The sequence below is a fragment of the Coturnix japonica genome, chromosome 5, assembly GCF_001577835.2.
Source record: "Coturnix japonica isolate 7356 chromosome 5, Coturnix japonica 2.1, whole genome shotgun sequence".
NCBI classification, from domain to species: Eukaryota; Metazoa; Chordata; class Aves; order Galliformes; family Phasianidae; genus Coturnix; species Coturnix japonica.
Window position 1 is genome coordinate 47,209,429 of NC_029520.1, and position 17,324 is coordinate 47,226,752.

At 42.6% G+C, this 17,324-nt stretch overlaps 2 protein-coding genes across 6 annotated transcripts in view; one reads left to right on the top strand and one right to left on the bottom strand.

Annotated features, from left to right (window-relative positions):
• Positions 1-228: 228 nt before the first annotated feature.
• CLBA1 (clathrin binding box of aftiphilin containing 1) lies at positions 229-12,673 on the top strand. 4 transcript variants are annotated; one of them, XM_015865573.2, is made up of 7 exons: positions 236-332; positions 5,391-5,491; positions 5,585-6,084; positions 8,650-8,798; positions 9,784-9,913; positions 10,991-11,104; positions 11,925-12,673. In XM_015865573.2, the coding sequence occupies exons 3-7, from the start codon at positions 5,635-5,637 to the stop codon at positions 12,090-12,092; spliced, it is 1,011 nt and encodes a 336-aa protein (XP_015721059.1). In that variant the 5' UTR covers positions 236-332; positions 5,391-5,491; positions 5,585-5,634; the 3' UTR covers positions 12,093-12,673. The 4 variants fall into 4 exon arrangements, with proteins under 4 accessions (XP_015721063.1, XP_015721059.1, XP_015721062.1 ...); XM_015865576.2 differs by having other exon boundaries at positions 5,590-6,084; XM_015865575.2 differs by lacking the exon at positions 236-332 and adding an exon at positions 5,098-5,197.
• Positions 12,674-14,252: 1,579 nt separating this feature from the next.
• The window catches only part of LOC107315323 (SERTA domain-containing protein 2-like), a 12,541-nt gene continuing 9,469 nt past the window's right edge, over positions 14,253-17,324 (bottom strand). For both annotated transcript variants that reach the window (XM_015865579.2, XM_015865578.2), the window contains exon 3: positions 14,253-17,324. This exon is cut by the window's right edge and continues 574 nt beyond it. In XM_015865579.2, coding sequence (XP_015721065.1) covers positions 17,052-17,324 — 273 coding nt within the window. In that variant the 3' untranslated portion in view covers positions 14,253-17,051.

Consider the following 17,324-nt stretch of genomic DNA (forward strand, 5'->3'; position numbering starts at 1 on the left):
ATGTTGAAAGACACTGTGTAGAAATACAAAATTAAAAAAGAACAAGATCTGAAATACTGAATTTCCCCCCACTGTATTCCTTCAGGCATTTCTTCATTCAGAGTATTTTTGCTTGCTGTGAATTCATTTAAATAGAGAAACCTTGGTTTCATTATTGCAAAGGAGGGAACTCAGGCTTTTTCCAGGTGGTGGCGGATGGCCCCATCTCACCTGTAGAGAGAATCACATCCTGCTGTGAGCAATCAGTTAAAATTGTGAGGCTTCAGAAGCTTTCAAGTCACTTTATTCGGCAAGTTCCTGCTCTTAAAGAGGATATACAACACGAATAGCTGGTGAGTAGAAAGCAGGTGGTGAATATCTGGGGGCTTGTCTGTGGTGAAGTATTTTATAAAAGTTAGTAGCTCAGTAAATGTGTTTTTAAGTAGAGTTTTAGTTAGCAAAATGACTTTTCCTGGCATGTTTGTATCCATATAACTCGTGTATTTCCCTGACCTGTTGATATCAATATAAATCATGTCTGTATGCAAGCTAGTAATAAATTAGTGCCCTTTTATAAACTATCCCAAAATGGAAAATCAATATCAAGTGTGGCCAGTCTTCTAAAACAACAGCTTTTTCAAAAGTAAATTATTGGTGTGTCTATGCATCCAAAGCTTACGCTTTGCTGTATTATTAATTTACACCAACTGCAGGCTTTGATGTTGCTGGAATTTAACACTGGGCTTTTACTACAACTGTTTTCTTTAATGTAAAATGTCTGTGGAATAATTCTCACTGCTAATTGCAACCTTATGATGGTGCTCTGTAAAGCGCTGCTAACCTCATTCACAATAGCACAAGAAGCCTGGGACTGCTGCTAACGCATGCTAAGCCTTTTTAGTCTTGTTTTCTTTTTTTATTCTTTTAACCATAAATAGAGATTATCACAATCTTAAGTACTTGGGCATCTGGGGAGAGTTTGGACTTAGATCCAGACATTAAGTCCCAGGCCAGACCCAGCTGCGGCAGCAGAGGTTCTCTAATTCTCTGACTGAGTTGTTTTGCTCTTAGAATTGAGCCCTCAGCAGTGAAGCAAATAAACCATTAAACAAAACCCGTGCTGCCCTCTTGCAGTTTTGGCTGTGATAGCACTGGTAGCACAAGAGCAATACTCTCATACCTAGTGGTTCACTTGAAGCTCACTTGGGGCATGAAGACCCAGGGTCCTTGTAATCTCTTGCATCTTCTTCAGAGATGCTACTAATAGAATTCAGTATTCTTTCAAATGTTCCTTGCATTCAAGTTTTTTGAACTGTTTTTGTGCTAATGGTAATGTTTGATTTTACCTTATTTTTCTAGAGGTTTGTTAAGTGTCAAGTGCTGCAACTTAATGCTGAAGCACAGCACTGCTAATGGAGTACCTGACCTTTCAGCATCCCCTCTGAACAGCACTAATGAAATTCTTGCAAACTAATTAATACACAGGTAAGGCACCAGTCAGGTGTACCTTTAGCAGCTTAACTCTCAGCCAAGAGGATGAAGTCCTCCTGCCTGCCCTGCACTGACATCTCACTAACAATAATGGATTTGGGACCTAATCAGGCATTAAAACAGAGGATTAGTGAGCTGCAAACTGCAGGGATCACAACTCAATTTACAGTGCGTGCAGGGCACCGGTAGGAATTACAAGGCATGCTTTCAATAAATGAGTGTCTAAGATGTCTGATAAAACAATGTGGGCAGCAAAGCCTGTTGGATTTATGGAGATGCTCAATGATGATTTTAGATCATCAGCAGAAAAGAGACACAGGACAGTAGCTTAATATGAAATTCTAATAGAGCAAGGAGCAGTGAATGTTAAATGTGGGTACTACAACTGCCTGAAAGAAGGTTGCAATGAGTCGGTCTGTTTCCTCAGATCACAGGTGATAAGATGTGAGAAAATGGCCTGAAGTTTTCTCTGAGTTTTTGAGGAGGCTAAAGGAAGAAGAGCTGGTAGATGGATAGTAGGAAAAAAAATGAGAACTGATAAGAGAAATTAGGGGTTCCGCAGGTGAGATTGATAACAGAAGGGAAAGCAGCTTAGGACATGAAAGGATTTCCATCTAGAAGTGTCAGTGGGTGATGGAGTGGTAGCAAAGAGTTGAAGACTGACAACCATTAAACCCAGAGCACATACATCTCTGCACATCTAGTGTCTTTTGGAGGTATATTGCTGTTCATCTTCCACACCTATAGTACCTTTCTACACTGACAGCCCAGCAGTGAAATGGCTTTTCTGTGGTCAGCACGTAAAGCAGGTGGTCCAATAGTGTGCTGAGGGGATGAATTATTTCCCTTGCTCAGGAGGAGTATCCGTATATTGCTGCACGCATGCAAGAGATAATAAGGGAGAGCTGCCACCTGCTGTTGAAAACATTGTGGTTGATCTTTTAGCCTGAATACAGTTAATTCAGCCATTCGTAGGGGTGAAGTTGTGAATAGTGAGGTTCTGCTTTACTTGCTGTATACATTGAAGTGTTTAAATATAAGCTTATAGACCGTGTTTGAAGCATTCAGCATACTGACAGTTTATATAGAGACTGTTGTCTTGTTTGATTTTTGAAGGAGTTATGGGGTTAATCCCAAGGGCTGTTGTATGTCAGGCAAAATCATGAGCCTCATCCACCAAACACATCACATGAATTTTAACACCAGTTCAACTCAGTTGGGCTGAGTCGAGAGATACTAATCCAGATGGATTGAATGGAATCCACTTTGTTGGGCGGCCATGCTTCAGGTTTTAAAGTCTGCCCAAAGCACAACTGAGCAGTCTTTTTCAGGGTGATTTTTGTAGGTTTTTGGCTGCCTTTGCTGGAGAGCAGAGGCTGGGGTGGGTATGTCCAGCAGATGGTGCAGCTGGCCATATCCCAAAGCACTGCAGGTTTCTGGGACTTGGGGCAGCTTCTGATGCTCAACTGCTCTGCCACTGTGCTGCTCACATAACTAAAGGCAGCTTGAGCTTGGTAAGGCAGAGGCAGGTTTGCAAAACCCATGAGTCCCTTCCATGTGCAAAGTGTGGTACAATGAGAGCATCACTGTATTCACACAGTCTGCCTGCTGCCTTCTGTTGTAAGGAGACAAAGGTGGATGTGTAAAGCTGTGCTAAACGATCTCAGCAGCTGGAAAAAACAAACAACAAAAACCTGAGCTTCCCTAAAAGCTTAAGAGATCTGGAAGCACTGAGGCCTGTAAAGCACAGACTCACTGCAGTGAAGGATAATGATGCTATTCTAACAAGTATCAGATGCTTTGGGTCTGAATCACAGCCTTGCTGAGATAGTCGGATTTCCACAGGCTGCCACGGGATGGCCACGGAGGGTAAGAAATGGCTCCAGAGCAGAAAGAGAAGAAAAAAATCTTTCAGAGACCTGAGTAAAGTTCTTCTGGCTTTGAATCTGGGCATGGCTCCCAAATTCAGCCTCTCACCCTCAGATAAAGCACTGCAGCCTGAAATGAGAGTCAGATGTGTGGGAGGGGAGCACGCATATCTGTGCTTGGGCTGAAAAACACATGCACTGTAATGCCTAGAAAATGCTTTTTATTTTGGGCCTCGCTCCAAAAAACCTTTTTTCCTTGCTTTTACAACCACCCTCTGTTGCTTGGGACTGCCCAGATTTTAAACCCAGCCCAGAGGACAGGGAATGCCAACACCCTGAGGGGTTTTCTCTGTGCTCCTTCTCCTGGAGAAGCCTCCATTCAAAGCCAATGCTCTTCAAGATATGTGCAAGAAGGGACGGTCCCCTCAGGCTGTGGCCACAGCCACCTGACCCACAGCTTAATCCATCACAACAGGCAGGTGGAGTCCTAACCACAGCAAAGTGAGGAGAGATGGGACACCCAAGTGCCTGGCAGGGCAAAATTGGAGGGGAAGGGATGGGAAGGGGGTAGATCCTGGCAGTCTGCAGTTGGCTTATTAATATCATTTTGTCATGGGCTTATATTCCTGTGTGAGGGTGGAGTTCTGTTTTGTTTGTGTTTTTCCCCAAAGTCAGAGTCTTGGAATTTGGTAATTATGTGGGCATTTTAGCTTGAAAACAAACACAAATCACCACCATCAACCTGTTATGTTCTTATTCTGCCAGCTTGGAGAAAGAAACTAGAAAACGTGAACACTTATATTCTGCATGCCATGACTTTAAAATCTCATGGCTCTTTCTAGGAGGTGGGAGCTGACTCCTGGCTGCAGGACAGCTGGTTGTCCCAACCCAGGGTGACAAAGGGGGAGGCAATGGAAATGGCAGAGGACTAGGAAAACTGTGAGTTGAAGGAGAGAAGGACTTGTTAACCCAGATCGCCCTGTTCCAAGCCCTGCCATGGGTTCCACCAGCTCAGGCTGCCCATGGCCCCATCCAACCCAGCCCTGGGTACCTTCAGGGCACCTGCAGCTCACTGGGCAGCTTCTGCCAGGACCTCAGTGCCCTTTAGGTGAAACGTTTCTTCCTTATATTAAAGTAAAGAGGAATGGGCATTTCTCGGGGCAACTGAGCTTGGGATGGCTGCAGAGAGCTGAGGAAGGAGAGCGCAGAGAGGCCATGGAGGACAGCTTGGATAGGAAGGAGGAGGCTGGGCATGTCCCTGCCAACCAGCTCAGACCCTCGCATCACTCTGGACACCCATGGTTACATTGCCCCCCAGCCTGGCCCATTTGTATCTGGGGCTGCCTGCAGCAGGACTGGCCGTGCCCTCTGTCACTTGTGCCTTGTGTTGGGATAAACTTGGGAAAAACCTCTGTTATTTTTCTATCTGAGGGCTATCTAATATCTAATAGTGACTGCATCTCTTCACTGCAGCTTAGCAGCGGGAAGGGTGCTGGAGGAGATGTGATTTACCCAAAGCAATAAATGCAGCATTGTGTGCGTAACTCACAGATGTTAAATCAATCTTCTTAAATCAGCCTTAATTGCTTAAATAGTTGGAGTGCTGCTGCTTTTCACAGAACTGAGCTGTCGGTGCCTGCGGTGCCGCAGGTCACATTCGCCTCTTGGGTAATCTCAGGGACCTGGAAAGCCCACGCAGACAAAAAGAGCTCTGTGTGCAGCCAGCACCAGCTGGGTGGCAGAGCTACAGGGCTGGGTAGTGCCTAGGAGGTGTTCTTTGTGACTCCTGCACCCACTCCAGCACACCCTGAATATCCAACAGCTTCTGTTAAACGTTTCCTGAAATACTTGCTGCTACCGTAATGCTTTTTTCTTGTGATGTGGGCAAAACTATGGGAAATTGACTCCAAACTGCTGTGATTTTCTGTTGTGCGGAACTGGAATGTGCTTGTTTTAACTTGAGCATTCTTTCTGCTGCCTTATCAGCTCGCGGTGGTCAGTCCTATACAGCCCTTATCACAGAAGTATTTATTTGCCATTCTTTCCTTGCAGGCCAGCAGCTTACACAGGAGTGAGACCAAACAACACGCACGTGCCAGTGCTGCAGGAGAGGCTGAAGGACATCCTGCTGTGATTTAGGGGACATTTAAGGGGTAAAGTGAAGAATTTTGTCATGTTTTAGAAACATTTAGTTTTCTAATGCAGCTGAACTTAACTGCTGGCTTTTGTTTTGTTTTGTTTCTCAGCACAGATTTCACATAACGATGCCTTGAGTGGGGGTGGTTTTCCAAGCACGATGCAGAACCTGTTGCTGTCGGGAAGTCGCAGTAGCACAGATGCATCACGCCGGGTGTGTGTGACAGAGCTCGAGGTGGGCGGTATGTCTGGCTATGAGAATGGCTGGAACTCGAATGCAGGGACAAATAATGAAGGAATTACTCACCTCGAGTTAACAGAGCAGAGCCTCCCAGTACTGAACAACGACAGGCAGAGCTGTGATGTGTCTGGTGAGAGCGGCTGTAGCTCAGCACCCAGTGCTTCCTGGGGGGAGTTTGAGGGCTTCAGGGAACCGCTGGGCAAATGGCAGAGACTCCATCCCAGTCCTGACTTTGTGCTGAAGTCAAAAAATGCTTCTGATGGGGGTACAGGCGTGAGCAGAGAACACTGCAGTGCTGCTGACGGTCACTTCTGTTCCGAGCCATTTCTACACAGTGCGATACAGGAGGCTTCCAGCTCTGTGGACGAGGTAAGTGCTCACAGTAAACCGAAAACCAGAAGTGTTTGTGTTGCTGCTTCCTGCATCTTAAGGTTTGTGTCCAAATGTCTTATCTATAGAGAATAGCGCTGTACGGGGAGAGAAACTGTCAGGCTGCTTTTTAGTTAACTCCAGTGGACCAAAAAAAAATAACTTCTTTCCAGCGTTTTGATAAATCCTTCAGTTATCCTGCTGGAGAGCTTTAAAGAATGTAACGTGCTGCTTTTCTTCTGGGCACCAGGAATGGGTCAGCCCTTCAGAAACAATGGGCCCTGAAGCACGTGAGAGTTAAAACCAGGCAAAAATGAGCATAGGAAGCAAAGAGCTGAGAAGGCAGGTAACAAAAATAGAGTGGGCAGAAAGCCCGAGTTGCCTGCAAGCTTCTCGAAATAAACAGACATAAAACTGAGTTAGAAACTGACACAAACATTAGCTTCTGTTGTGTAATACGTTGCCTGAATAACCCAGCAGTCTTTCTGGCGTTTTGGACTGATCATGGGTAGAAGTTAACATGATACAAGAAAATGAATAGCAAGTAATTTAATACCATTCCTCCTCTCTCACAGGATGATGCATTCCCTTGTACAATGTTGGAAGTAAAATCTGAATGCTTACTGAGTTGTTTTTTCAGCATAAGGGTTCTACCGTGCTGAAATTGATGTGTTTTAATGTTTAGCAGGCACAGGGAGGCACACTAACAAAATGGCAAGACTTCATTCTTACTACTTTTATCAATTAAAATGTGAGAAAAAGGAGAGCAGTCGACTCAGGCTTTCACAGAGCTAATAGCACTTCCCAGCTCACAGCTTAAAGCCTGCGAGATCAGCTTTAACATGGAGGGAATAGAGTTTTGTGGAGCCAGGCTTCCCTGTCCCTGTGGCTGGGAGCTTTGCCTTTTGCAGAGGCTTTACTTGGGAAAGCTCAGTGCTGAGCATGGGGTGAGCTGTCTAGCATTGGTAGAACTGAGATCACAACATACCTGGTGATGAGTTGCTGGTATGCATAAACAGAAGTTAAATTCTAAGGGTGGAATTTCAGACATGCAGTCTTAACGGTGAAAAAGCAGATTATGTGGTGACCAGGGCAGAAATATAACAGATTGTGTGGTTTCTGTCTTAGAAGTTGTACGTATTAACCTAATTGTAGCCTTTGCTTTAATTTTTGTGTGTGTTTATTAAAGTCAAAAGGAAATGTCCAGCATGAGATGAAACTTCAGGCAGGATTAACATACTTAAAGTGTCTTTTTTCTTAGGTTAGGGAAGCAGCTGCAGTGCTGTTGGAGATTCCTTTGGGAGCAGAGCACACATGTAGTTTATCATTCGTTCCTGTGCTTGTTATATTGTTTGTTTGAGATCATAAACTCCTCGGGTTGGGGTGCAGCCCTGCTGTATGGTCAAGAAATGACAAGCAAGGCAGAGCTGTGCTTTCCTTTCTTTGTTCTGCAAGTGTTCTGCCATAGACTTCTGCTTTTCAAATGCTTTTATCCTCCGTACAGTTCAAGTTCACTAAAGCAATTTACACACCAGTTTAACGTATTGTGATATTTTTGGGTGAGATTTGGAGGGTTTTATCCAGGATTCTTTGAGTGTCTCTGCAGTCACCCATCGGGAAAGGCAGTTCAGTAAGGGCTGAATATCAGGGATGGCAGCGTGGGGCACACCGTGCTCCTGGGAGCATGCTCAGAAGCACAGAGCCCTCTGCCAGCACTGCTGGCTGTGCACGCACTCAGTACTTCCACTGTTCACTGCATTTGTCTGAGTTCATGATAAATGAACGTGGAAATATCTCAGTTTATTTCACCTGAATTGCAATTAAATAAACCTGTCAAAGTACCCACATTTTTGTTTTTCAGAGCAGGTTGTTGATTGGTAGGCAGGGAAAACAAGCTGGCTGGGTTCATTCTCCAGTTACTTGTGCACTTCCTGCTCTTTGGATATCCCTGTTACTTCCACCTGTCCTGTTTGCATGAGTTTGGATCTCTCATGGCCGTGTCCATCCTGCAAACCTCCCTATCACTGCTGGAAGAGGAACGAGTTTGTAAATCAGACCAAACTTCTTAATATAAGCTGGAAAAAGTTTGGTGCAAATGCAAGCATCCAGAAAGAAAGAAACCTCAGCTTCTATGTGGACTTGTGCAGTGCAAGTATTTATTGGTGACTGTTACACAAGTTATGTTACACTTGGTCGCATTAGGTGCAGTAGAAATACTGTTTGTTAGCAAAATAAGCTTTGAGTTGATGTGTGAGCATATATTGCTTTTGGCCTGGACTGACTTTCTTGAGCAGAAGTCTTGACTGCTTGCAGGCAAAGCAGTCCATAACGTAGCAGCTGTGAAGCTACAGAGGAAGGTTCATCAGAACCTCTTGGATTCTTGCTTTTCCTCCTCTAATGTTAAATACTCAAAGCACTGAACTATGGGCTCAGTCTCCCTGTGTCATTAATATTCATACAGATTTTACATACAGTTAACAATGCAGTCTGTGGAAATCAGTTCTGTTGTGAACTGTGGGGTTGCCCTGTGTAGCACATGGACTAAAACTCTCCTTTTTTTTCTAGGCAGACCACTGCTATGTGAGTATATTTAAGTTGGGCTTTCCAGAAGTCTTTGTATCACAGTCCAGCGAGAGCATAAGAAGCCTGGATCAAGTACTTGGTGTGAATAATGAAGATGCTGGGATTCCCGAACTTACAAATGATCAACTTTGGTAATGAGTTTAGTCAGGGAAAAAACAAGTTCCTCAGTAATGGAGCAATTACTTTGTTTATTTCATAATTTAAACATTTGTGGCACTGGCAACAAACTTAAGAACCTTTTTAATCACTGTGCTCCTTTAGTGTGTAGGCCTTAACAATTATGGGTTATGTTTTAGCCACGGGAAAGCAAGTTAGAGAATATATCAGAAGTACGAATTTCTGCTCAGTTTTTTCCTGTTGTCGGTGCTCCTTCTTATGACTCAGTTTCTGGAATGCCAGAGCAGCCAGCAGGCAGCCTGTTCTTCCTGTTTGCTTGTCCTTTCTTTACAACACATCTGACTCAGTTCTCCATCATCTGAAGCAGGAGTGCTGCTGCTCCTTCTGCTGACAACCCACGCCTTTTTTCCCCTCCCCACTTCACCCAGGTGGTGTCCACTTTTTACATTAAACTATATTTGCTTCAGAAGCTGACTTCTTTCCTGGGGTTGTGTTAATGGCAATTAGTACCGCTTAGCTTACCCTTAAGACAGCTGGTATGGTCTCTGTTTTGTAGCACATCTGTGTCCAGAACAGGAACCAGCAAGTTAAATAGTAGCAAGCTGCAGCAGTGAAGTATGACTGAGATGGAGGAGAAAGGTCTGAGGGACGGGTTATGCAAAGTAGAAAATTAATAGGGCTGAACTCTGTACCCACATGTTACAGAATAGATAGATGAGTATGAACTGTGGGCATGTAACAAACTCTGACATCTGCTTCTAATGCACTCCTTCTCTGAGAAGCCTCAACATACAGTTATGTTGGCTGTTTCCATTAATTACCCTGCAGATTCATTAGTGCATTGGGTTGATGCTTTGAACAAGTGTGGAAACAGCTTTAAGATAGACTGAGTTTTAAAGCAAGGTAGGCTAATACACAACTGTACATACAGAAAGCATGACATATGTCTACAGGAAACTTGGCATTTTATCTAACCTTACCTTGTGTTTTCTTTCCTAGCATCGATTCTGGAAACATATGGAGAACTCTTAGAGACGTAGATAATACCCCCAGATTAAGACATCCCTGGAGTAAATCTCATTGCCAAGAAAACCTCCTGAGTGTTCTTGGAATAGACACAAATCGAACGGTAATTGAGCAAAGGTCTGCCAGTTTGCCAGTGTCAGCCTTTGGTTGCAGGTTGGATTTTATGTAAGCTATACATGCAGACACAAGAGGAACGAGATCTAAATGAGCCAGAAGTTTCTTTAAAGAGAGCCTTCTCAAATGATGGCCTCATGTTTTCTCATCATCGTGTGTCAGTAAGGTTGATATTGTGTAGGGATTACATTTTGATCATCTTCACACTGAGCTCTTAGTTATGTAGCACCCTGTTGCATTGGTATGTTCAGCTTCAGGTACGAAGGTAGAAATAGCTTTCAGATGTGGGTGTAGTGAATGGTTTTCTTTCTTTCCTCAGACCATGAAAAAGATGTCAGTCTTTAATATCGCTCTGTTAAGTGAAAATTGGATTTGATTCGGTGAGGCTGCTAAAGAAATCACTGGGTGTTTTCATTGCATATGAACTGGAAGTGTGTTTCACTTCCCTTTTCCTCAAAAGATTCCATCTGTTTTCGCAAGACTTGAGAGGAATATGTTTTAAAATGAAACGAGAACAAACTATCAATATTGAAAATCTCAAATTTAAATCTCAACTTTAATCTCTTGTTTCGAGCAGATAAAGGCATGTGGGGGGGAGGGGGGTAGCGTAGTGCTCAACCTGGTCATTTAGATGGCATGAATCAGTTGTTTGTGCTTCTCAGAGTAGCTATTCCAGTTGATGATTTCATTGCCATGATGTGCTGCTGTGTGCAATTCTGAATTGCAGGAGCTGTCATTTAACAGGAGGAAATGGGAGACATTTCTCCAACACCGTAACTTCCCCTTCAGTCCTTTCCATGCCCATCGAGATGCTTTCATTGCGTTGCTTTTAAAACAATGCTGATTTCTCAGATGTTTTCTAGTTTTTACATTTTAAGTAAGTCGTGATTTGGTTCACGTGTCTGGGGCTCTTTTTGACAGAGAACTGTTTTGGTACCTGGGGAACATGAGAAAATACAGCTTTGGGAAGTAGAGTTTGGTGTTCGTTGTTATTTGAGAGGGAACTTCTCTTTAGGTTAAGCTCAGATTGTCATTAGTAAAGCAAATGTAAATTTTGTTTTCTTAGGACTTTCCAGAGAGCCAGGATGAGGTTACTGAGGAATCAAATGCTAAAGAAAACGAGGACTTCAGATTTGATGGATTCAGTATTAATAACTGCAAAGCACTGATCCAGACCAAGGTAAGAACCTCTCTAAGCATAAGTACTTGAGGGAAGCGTACAGCATATTTCATATGTTCATCTGTGCAGCAGTCAGCTGTTAGAGCATATGTGCTGGCTTAACAACTTGGTCCTGATAGGACTGTATGTATGTATGGTTGTATTTTACCCATTGAAACCCGTTTGAGAGCTTCAGAGAATGTAAAACAAAACATTCCAAATGCAAAGCAATATAGTATAGAGGATGCTGAAATGTGAGGTTATTTGCTATGCAACCCAGTCTGCTGGTCAGACTGTTTACTGGATGGGAGGGAGTAACAATACCTAAGATACTGTCTGGGTTTATATCAGAAGATGACAGAAAACTAGTGTATTAAAGGACTGACATGATGAACACAGAGAGATGCCTGAGACTCACTCCTATGGTACATTGTAAGGGGGCACAAGAAGCACGGTTCAGTACTTAGGAGATGCCAAGTTGAAGGATTCAGAAAGGAAATCAAAGGAGACCTTTGAGTGTGTTCCCTCCTAATTCAGTTCTGCAGGGATGCGTGCTTGGAACTTTGTTAGATACAAAGGTAAAGTTTAGGAAAAGAAATGGTTCAAGGTGAGTTCAGGAGGAGTGAAAGTAGAAAGATGAATGATACAACATTAAGGCAAATAGACAAATTATTCTGGAGTGGCTTCTGAAGGGAAAGAACAAACCTTGCTGCTGTGGGTGTTTCTTTTTTTCCTTCGTTCTGATTTTATGAAGTCTGTCTTAAAACCAGATTGAAATATGCCAAGTGATTAAGTTAATGTAGCATAGAAAACATTAACTTGCTTTTAATTTTTCACTCAGCTTTCTGCATCGCCAGATTCCAGGCAGGATCAGCTTTTCACCCAGAACCTCTTTCTGAAAACCTCATCATCAAATGGGAACATGCGACATATAACGATCCCAAGGAAGAAGCACGTTTTCAGTACATCCAACCTAAACATGAGATTTTTCAGCAGTGATGTTTGTTGAGCCAAATGCACTTCTTGTTTTCCTTCTTTTTGAACTGAATGCATTTTCTTGCTGGCTTAGAACTGGTGACTGCAGGTGTTGGTTAGGAAAGTGACTGTTACTGTATAGGAGGTACCCAAAGCCACATTGATAGAAGGAATTTATCCCATCTATTAGTGAAGTCAAAGAGTGTAATTCTATCCTGTGAGGTTTTGCTGCTGATTCATCTTTCTTACAGTAAATCCAGCTGCAATCACACTTTGAAGACCTTTTGATAGGCTGCTCTTTGGAACTTTTCAGGCCTTAAAAAGCCTCTGATGAAAAGCCTGGTTTCCCTGCTAAAACCTGAACACAGCTCAAGTGTGTGGTGAAGTGACACCATCTCTTCCATTTGGTCCAATCTGAGTCAGCTGAGATCTGCTGCTTAGCATGATGAAATGAGCCTTCTGCAACCTGTGGCTTTCATTGGGGTTTAAGAAGGTAGAGCTGCTGTGTGTGAGAACCTGCTGTGATAATACAGGTAGAGTCAATGGCGTGATCAGAATCAGAATGTTTTGTCCTGGCATTGGTTTCTTACTGAAATAAAAAGCATCTCTATAGCTGATTGTGTCAGGATCTCTTGGATTAATTCAGCTACCAAACACATACCATACATAGTCCTGCTTGCCACAGCCTAACAGCAGGACTTGTACTGCACAGTGCTGCAAACTACAGCCCTAAACCTGTTAAAGCTTACTGTCCCTGTCATTCTCAATATGGGAACTTTGCACAACTTCTTTTAAAAAACAAAACGTTAACTCATTCAAGCGCATCCTAAAGAAAATGCTGAAGCACCGCAATGTGGAGCAAACTCTGATATTCCTGATATATAAATTGCCAGTTTGAGAATGGGATTCAATTCAATTCAGCACCAAGTCTGCAGAGTCCCGGCTGCCTCCATGAGAACTGAGACACAATCTATTTGGGGGATACTCACACAGAAAGGGAGACAGGCCTCTCCAAACTCGTCGGTAGATCATTTTCAGCTGTAGACCAGCTTTGCCTTCTATTCTTATCTTTGGAAACAAGGGGTGACGGGAAACCCTACGATGCGTTTTGCACAAATGCTCACTGTTCATTTCCTTTTGTCATTTCCTTGTTGCCTTCCTGGGCGTGAAGCCAAGCTCACTAACAATTGCCACTCACCAAGAGCTGAAATACACAACTGTCTGAAGGAGGAGCAGGTGTTTGCTGTGTGAAAACGGTACAGGGAGGAAAAGCTTCGCAACTTAGAGTATTTGAAGCTATGAATGTCATCGCCTCCAATCTTACTTCTGTGCTCCCAACCGTGAGATACTCCAGCTTTGATGAACTGAACTTGTCGCTGTACTCTGTGTTTGTCGAAGGTAAATACCACAGAGCTCATGGTTTTGAGAAGATGGAAAACTAAAGCAAGGTGAGAGTTTTACACCGCAGAGCTGGACAGAAATGCATTTTTCTTCCTGTTTGAAACTAGAGGGAAAAGATATCCATAGAACTCACAGAACTCATGCGTAGGTTAACTGCTTGTGTGTACTTCCCTCTTGTGTGAGCTGGAAATTACCCTTGTTACATCTCCCTGTACACAGAATATTGATCCAAACAGAGCACTGAGTATTGCCTACACCCCCCCTGCCAGCCATGCTATACCAGCACTGCGCATCATGCTGAAGCCAGATCCTTCAGAGTGGCTAAAGCTGAGGTAAGCAAATAGAGAAACCTCACACTAAAGTCTCAGCATGATCCAATTCCTTCATTGCCTTAATATGCTGCATCTTCACGAAGGCAGCTTTGCTATTAGTGAGTTTCAGGACTCACCATGTGAGTGGGTCTATGCTGCTGCAGTGCCCTCGGAGCCCAAAAGGACATCTCTGGGAAGTCAGCTCTAGACTCACATTGTTCAGGCTGTGCTCAGCCTCCTCCAGGGCAACAGGCAGGAGAAGTGCCTCACATATCAGCTGCAGTCATCATTAAGATGAGGGATCCCCACTCTTCAGCAGTTAACAGCAGGAAGAGAACAGAGAACTTTACACCTGAAGTCATCAGTGCGATCTGCAGTAGATACCTATAGACAAAGGACACATCCTTGAAAGCAGAGGTATGAGTGAAGAGTGAATGGCAAGGTCACTTGTTTAGAAAAGAAATACTGAAGGCTTTGAAATATAAATGGTTAAACTGCAAAACTGTGGCTTTTATTTCCAAACATACAATAAATAGGTCCACCACAACTAGCCTCTAACTTCATTTTACATGGAAGGATTTTAAAATTAGTTTGTGCATATTAAAAAAGAATAATAATAATAATAATAATAATCAAACTTCCCTTTGCACATAATTCCATACATAACCCAACTGCATTACATACCAGCTTACGGTCTTGGCACTGTGATGCAAGCAATCAATTAGAAACAGAGCTTTGTGGCAAGTGATCAAACAGAAATCACATCTTGTACTGCTGATGAAACGTAGCAACAATTTAATCTACGTCTGAAGTGTACAAAAATCTTGTAGCATGTAAATGCTGCAAAGCAAGCCTCCCTGTGGGGGCTGCAAGGTGAGCGGATTTATTAACTGTTAGCTATTTGCTACATGATATAATTTTCATACCAAAATACCTTTACTGCATAGTAACATTCCGTATTTTCAAATGCAAGAAGAAATTAAATGCGGTTCTTTTCGTTTTATTCCTCATCACTGAATTTAAAGACATTTCTAACCATAACTCTGCTTCATCACAGTGCAGAAGGCCCTTAATATTTCAAGGATTTATTCAGGCATATCTTTAATACAAAAGTAGAGGCTGAGGAAAAGCCAGAGTAGTCTATACACAATGCACAATCTGTGTACATTCTGAAGCTGTACCTCTTCAAGAACTACTTATACACTCTTCAAACAAATCCCTTTATCCAGCAATTCAAAATACTTTAGATCAGAAGTTTTATATTAGAATCAATACATTATATGCATATAAATACATTTATACCCTTCGGTTGCAGAACAACCCAGATGGCTGTGAGGATGTGACCTGAACTGGTTCTCCACTGGTCTGGGATACCAAACTGTATTGGCAGCTCACTGTTAACCCGAACAGTCACAGTAAGAAATGGAGATCTCTGCACAAGGTAGGTGTGCTACAGCATCAGTTAAGACTAAGAAACAGAAGGTGACATCACGGCCCCTTCAGCAGGGCCAGGGCTCCAACTTTTGAGATGCAACACACGGGCAGCGTTTTCTTTCTCTGCATGTGCCCTGTTCGTTTAGAGTCCCAGCAGAACAAAACCAAAATGAAACAAAAAGAATAAAACCAAAGCAAAGCTTTTACCACTACAAATTTTCTTATGAGACAGGTGCTGCAGCTTTCAAGAGCAAAGTAAAAGTTCTATCGTTAAAAAAAAAAAACAACAAACAAAACTCCCCCCTCCCCCCCAAAAAAAAAACCCACTAGTGTGCAAGTGTGTACTTCAGAAGACAATAGCAAGGATCAATACAGACCTCAGTTCAAGCTGAAACACGGTAGCCAAACTGCCTTACAGAAAAATAGCTGCAAATCTCATCTTCAGTTAACGAGTGCGCTTAGCGATACTTATATACACACCTGCCACACGCACACAAACCCCTTTCCCCCATCCTTCAGTACAATCTGCAGCATAAGAATCATTAGCAACCGCCAGAACGCTTTGGAAGCACACAGGCAGCCCCTGAGCTCCCACAGCACCGTGTCATCGTGAGCGTCTCAGGAGCATTCAGAACAGCACTGGTGCAGCGAGAAGCGTTCTCAGCTTTGTCTCTCAAAGGATACAGCGACGCTGACTCCTCGAGGATCCTCCAAAGGTGCTACGAGTTTTAAGTTTGAAGCGTTTCTTTCTACAATGCCAGGTATATGAACGTGGATCTCTTTTAAATAATATTGCACATAAAAAAATCATCTTAAACTTTGTAGTGAAAGCAAGGTTGGAGGACAGTGTTTCCCAAAAGAGATTAAAAAGCTACCTGTACATATTAAGTTTTAATTCAAAGAACGCCAAGATTATTTCAAATCTAAGCACGTAATACTGACAGAAAAATGTTAAATTGCACAATCTACATATAAATTACATTTGCAAATACTTAAAAAAAAGTTTTTCAACATTGAATACCCTTGATTTCACCGGTCAGCCGGGTCACTGTCAGAGGATCAGCTTGATGAGTTAGAAGTACTTTCCCCCAGAAAAAAATACCCAATAGAAACAAAAGGATCTGCAGTCTTAGACGAAGCACTGGAAAGAGTTAAAGCATTTCAGCTCAGAGGTAGTGCTAAACACATCCAACTAGAAGTCCATTATATCTGAACTATGATGAAATAACGTAGTAAAATGTAGAAAGACTATAAAATTTACAAAAATAAATAGTTCTGAATGCTTTAGAAAATGCAAGAGACTTTGTTGACAAGTGTCTTGATCTGCTTTTCCGACCAAAAGAAAGCAAAGCGTTGTCTCATTTTTAAAATATACCCATCTCTAGTCATGTGTCTGCATCCGTTCAATCCAACTACGCAACTTGACGTACGCTGATGCGGCATAGACTCTGATATTAAAAATAAAGTGGAGGCTTTGTAAAAGATCATCTCATATGAAATTTGTTTTGCATGTAAATTCTTCTGACAAATTAAAAATTGCACGTAAAAAAGTTTATTGAAAGAGGCATGAAGGGTGATAAGGGTATGTGCCTATTGTTCCACATGTACCCTGGAGGGAAAAAAGATGATTGCACAGTTCTGATAAATAAATATTTCTTAAAACAACAACAAAAAAAAGGACTGCCACCTCCCAGGTTTATGAGTTTTGGAATTATTTCGGACACCTCACTACGGACAAGTTGTTTTTAAGCTGTGTTTTAAATAATTCTTTACAATGTTTCCAGTGGCTTTTATCCTGAAACCAAATGAAAGCGGCAGTCAAAAAGTATCTTTGGGTAAAACAAATATCAGGATCCAACCAGAATCTCCATGATGTGGTCCAACTCACTCAGATCTGTTCTACATATTTGAATGTTGTTTGCCGAAGAAGAATTACAAGTTGGAAAGGTCTTCAATGGTTCTTCTGTAGCAAGAGGTGTTGGTCTGGGCGACATCAGCGGGGGGCAACAGAAGTCTGAATCGTACATCGAAGTATCGATATCTTCAAAAATGTCATCTATTGCCAGATCCTTCAAGTAGCTGGTTGAATTGGAAATCTCAAAGGAACCAAACACGCATTC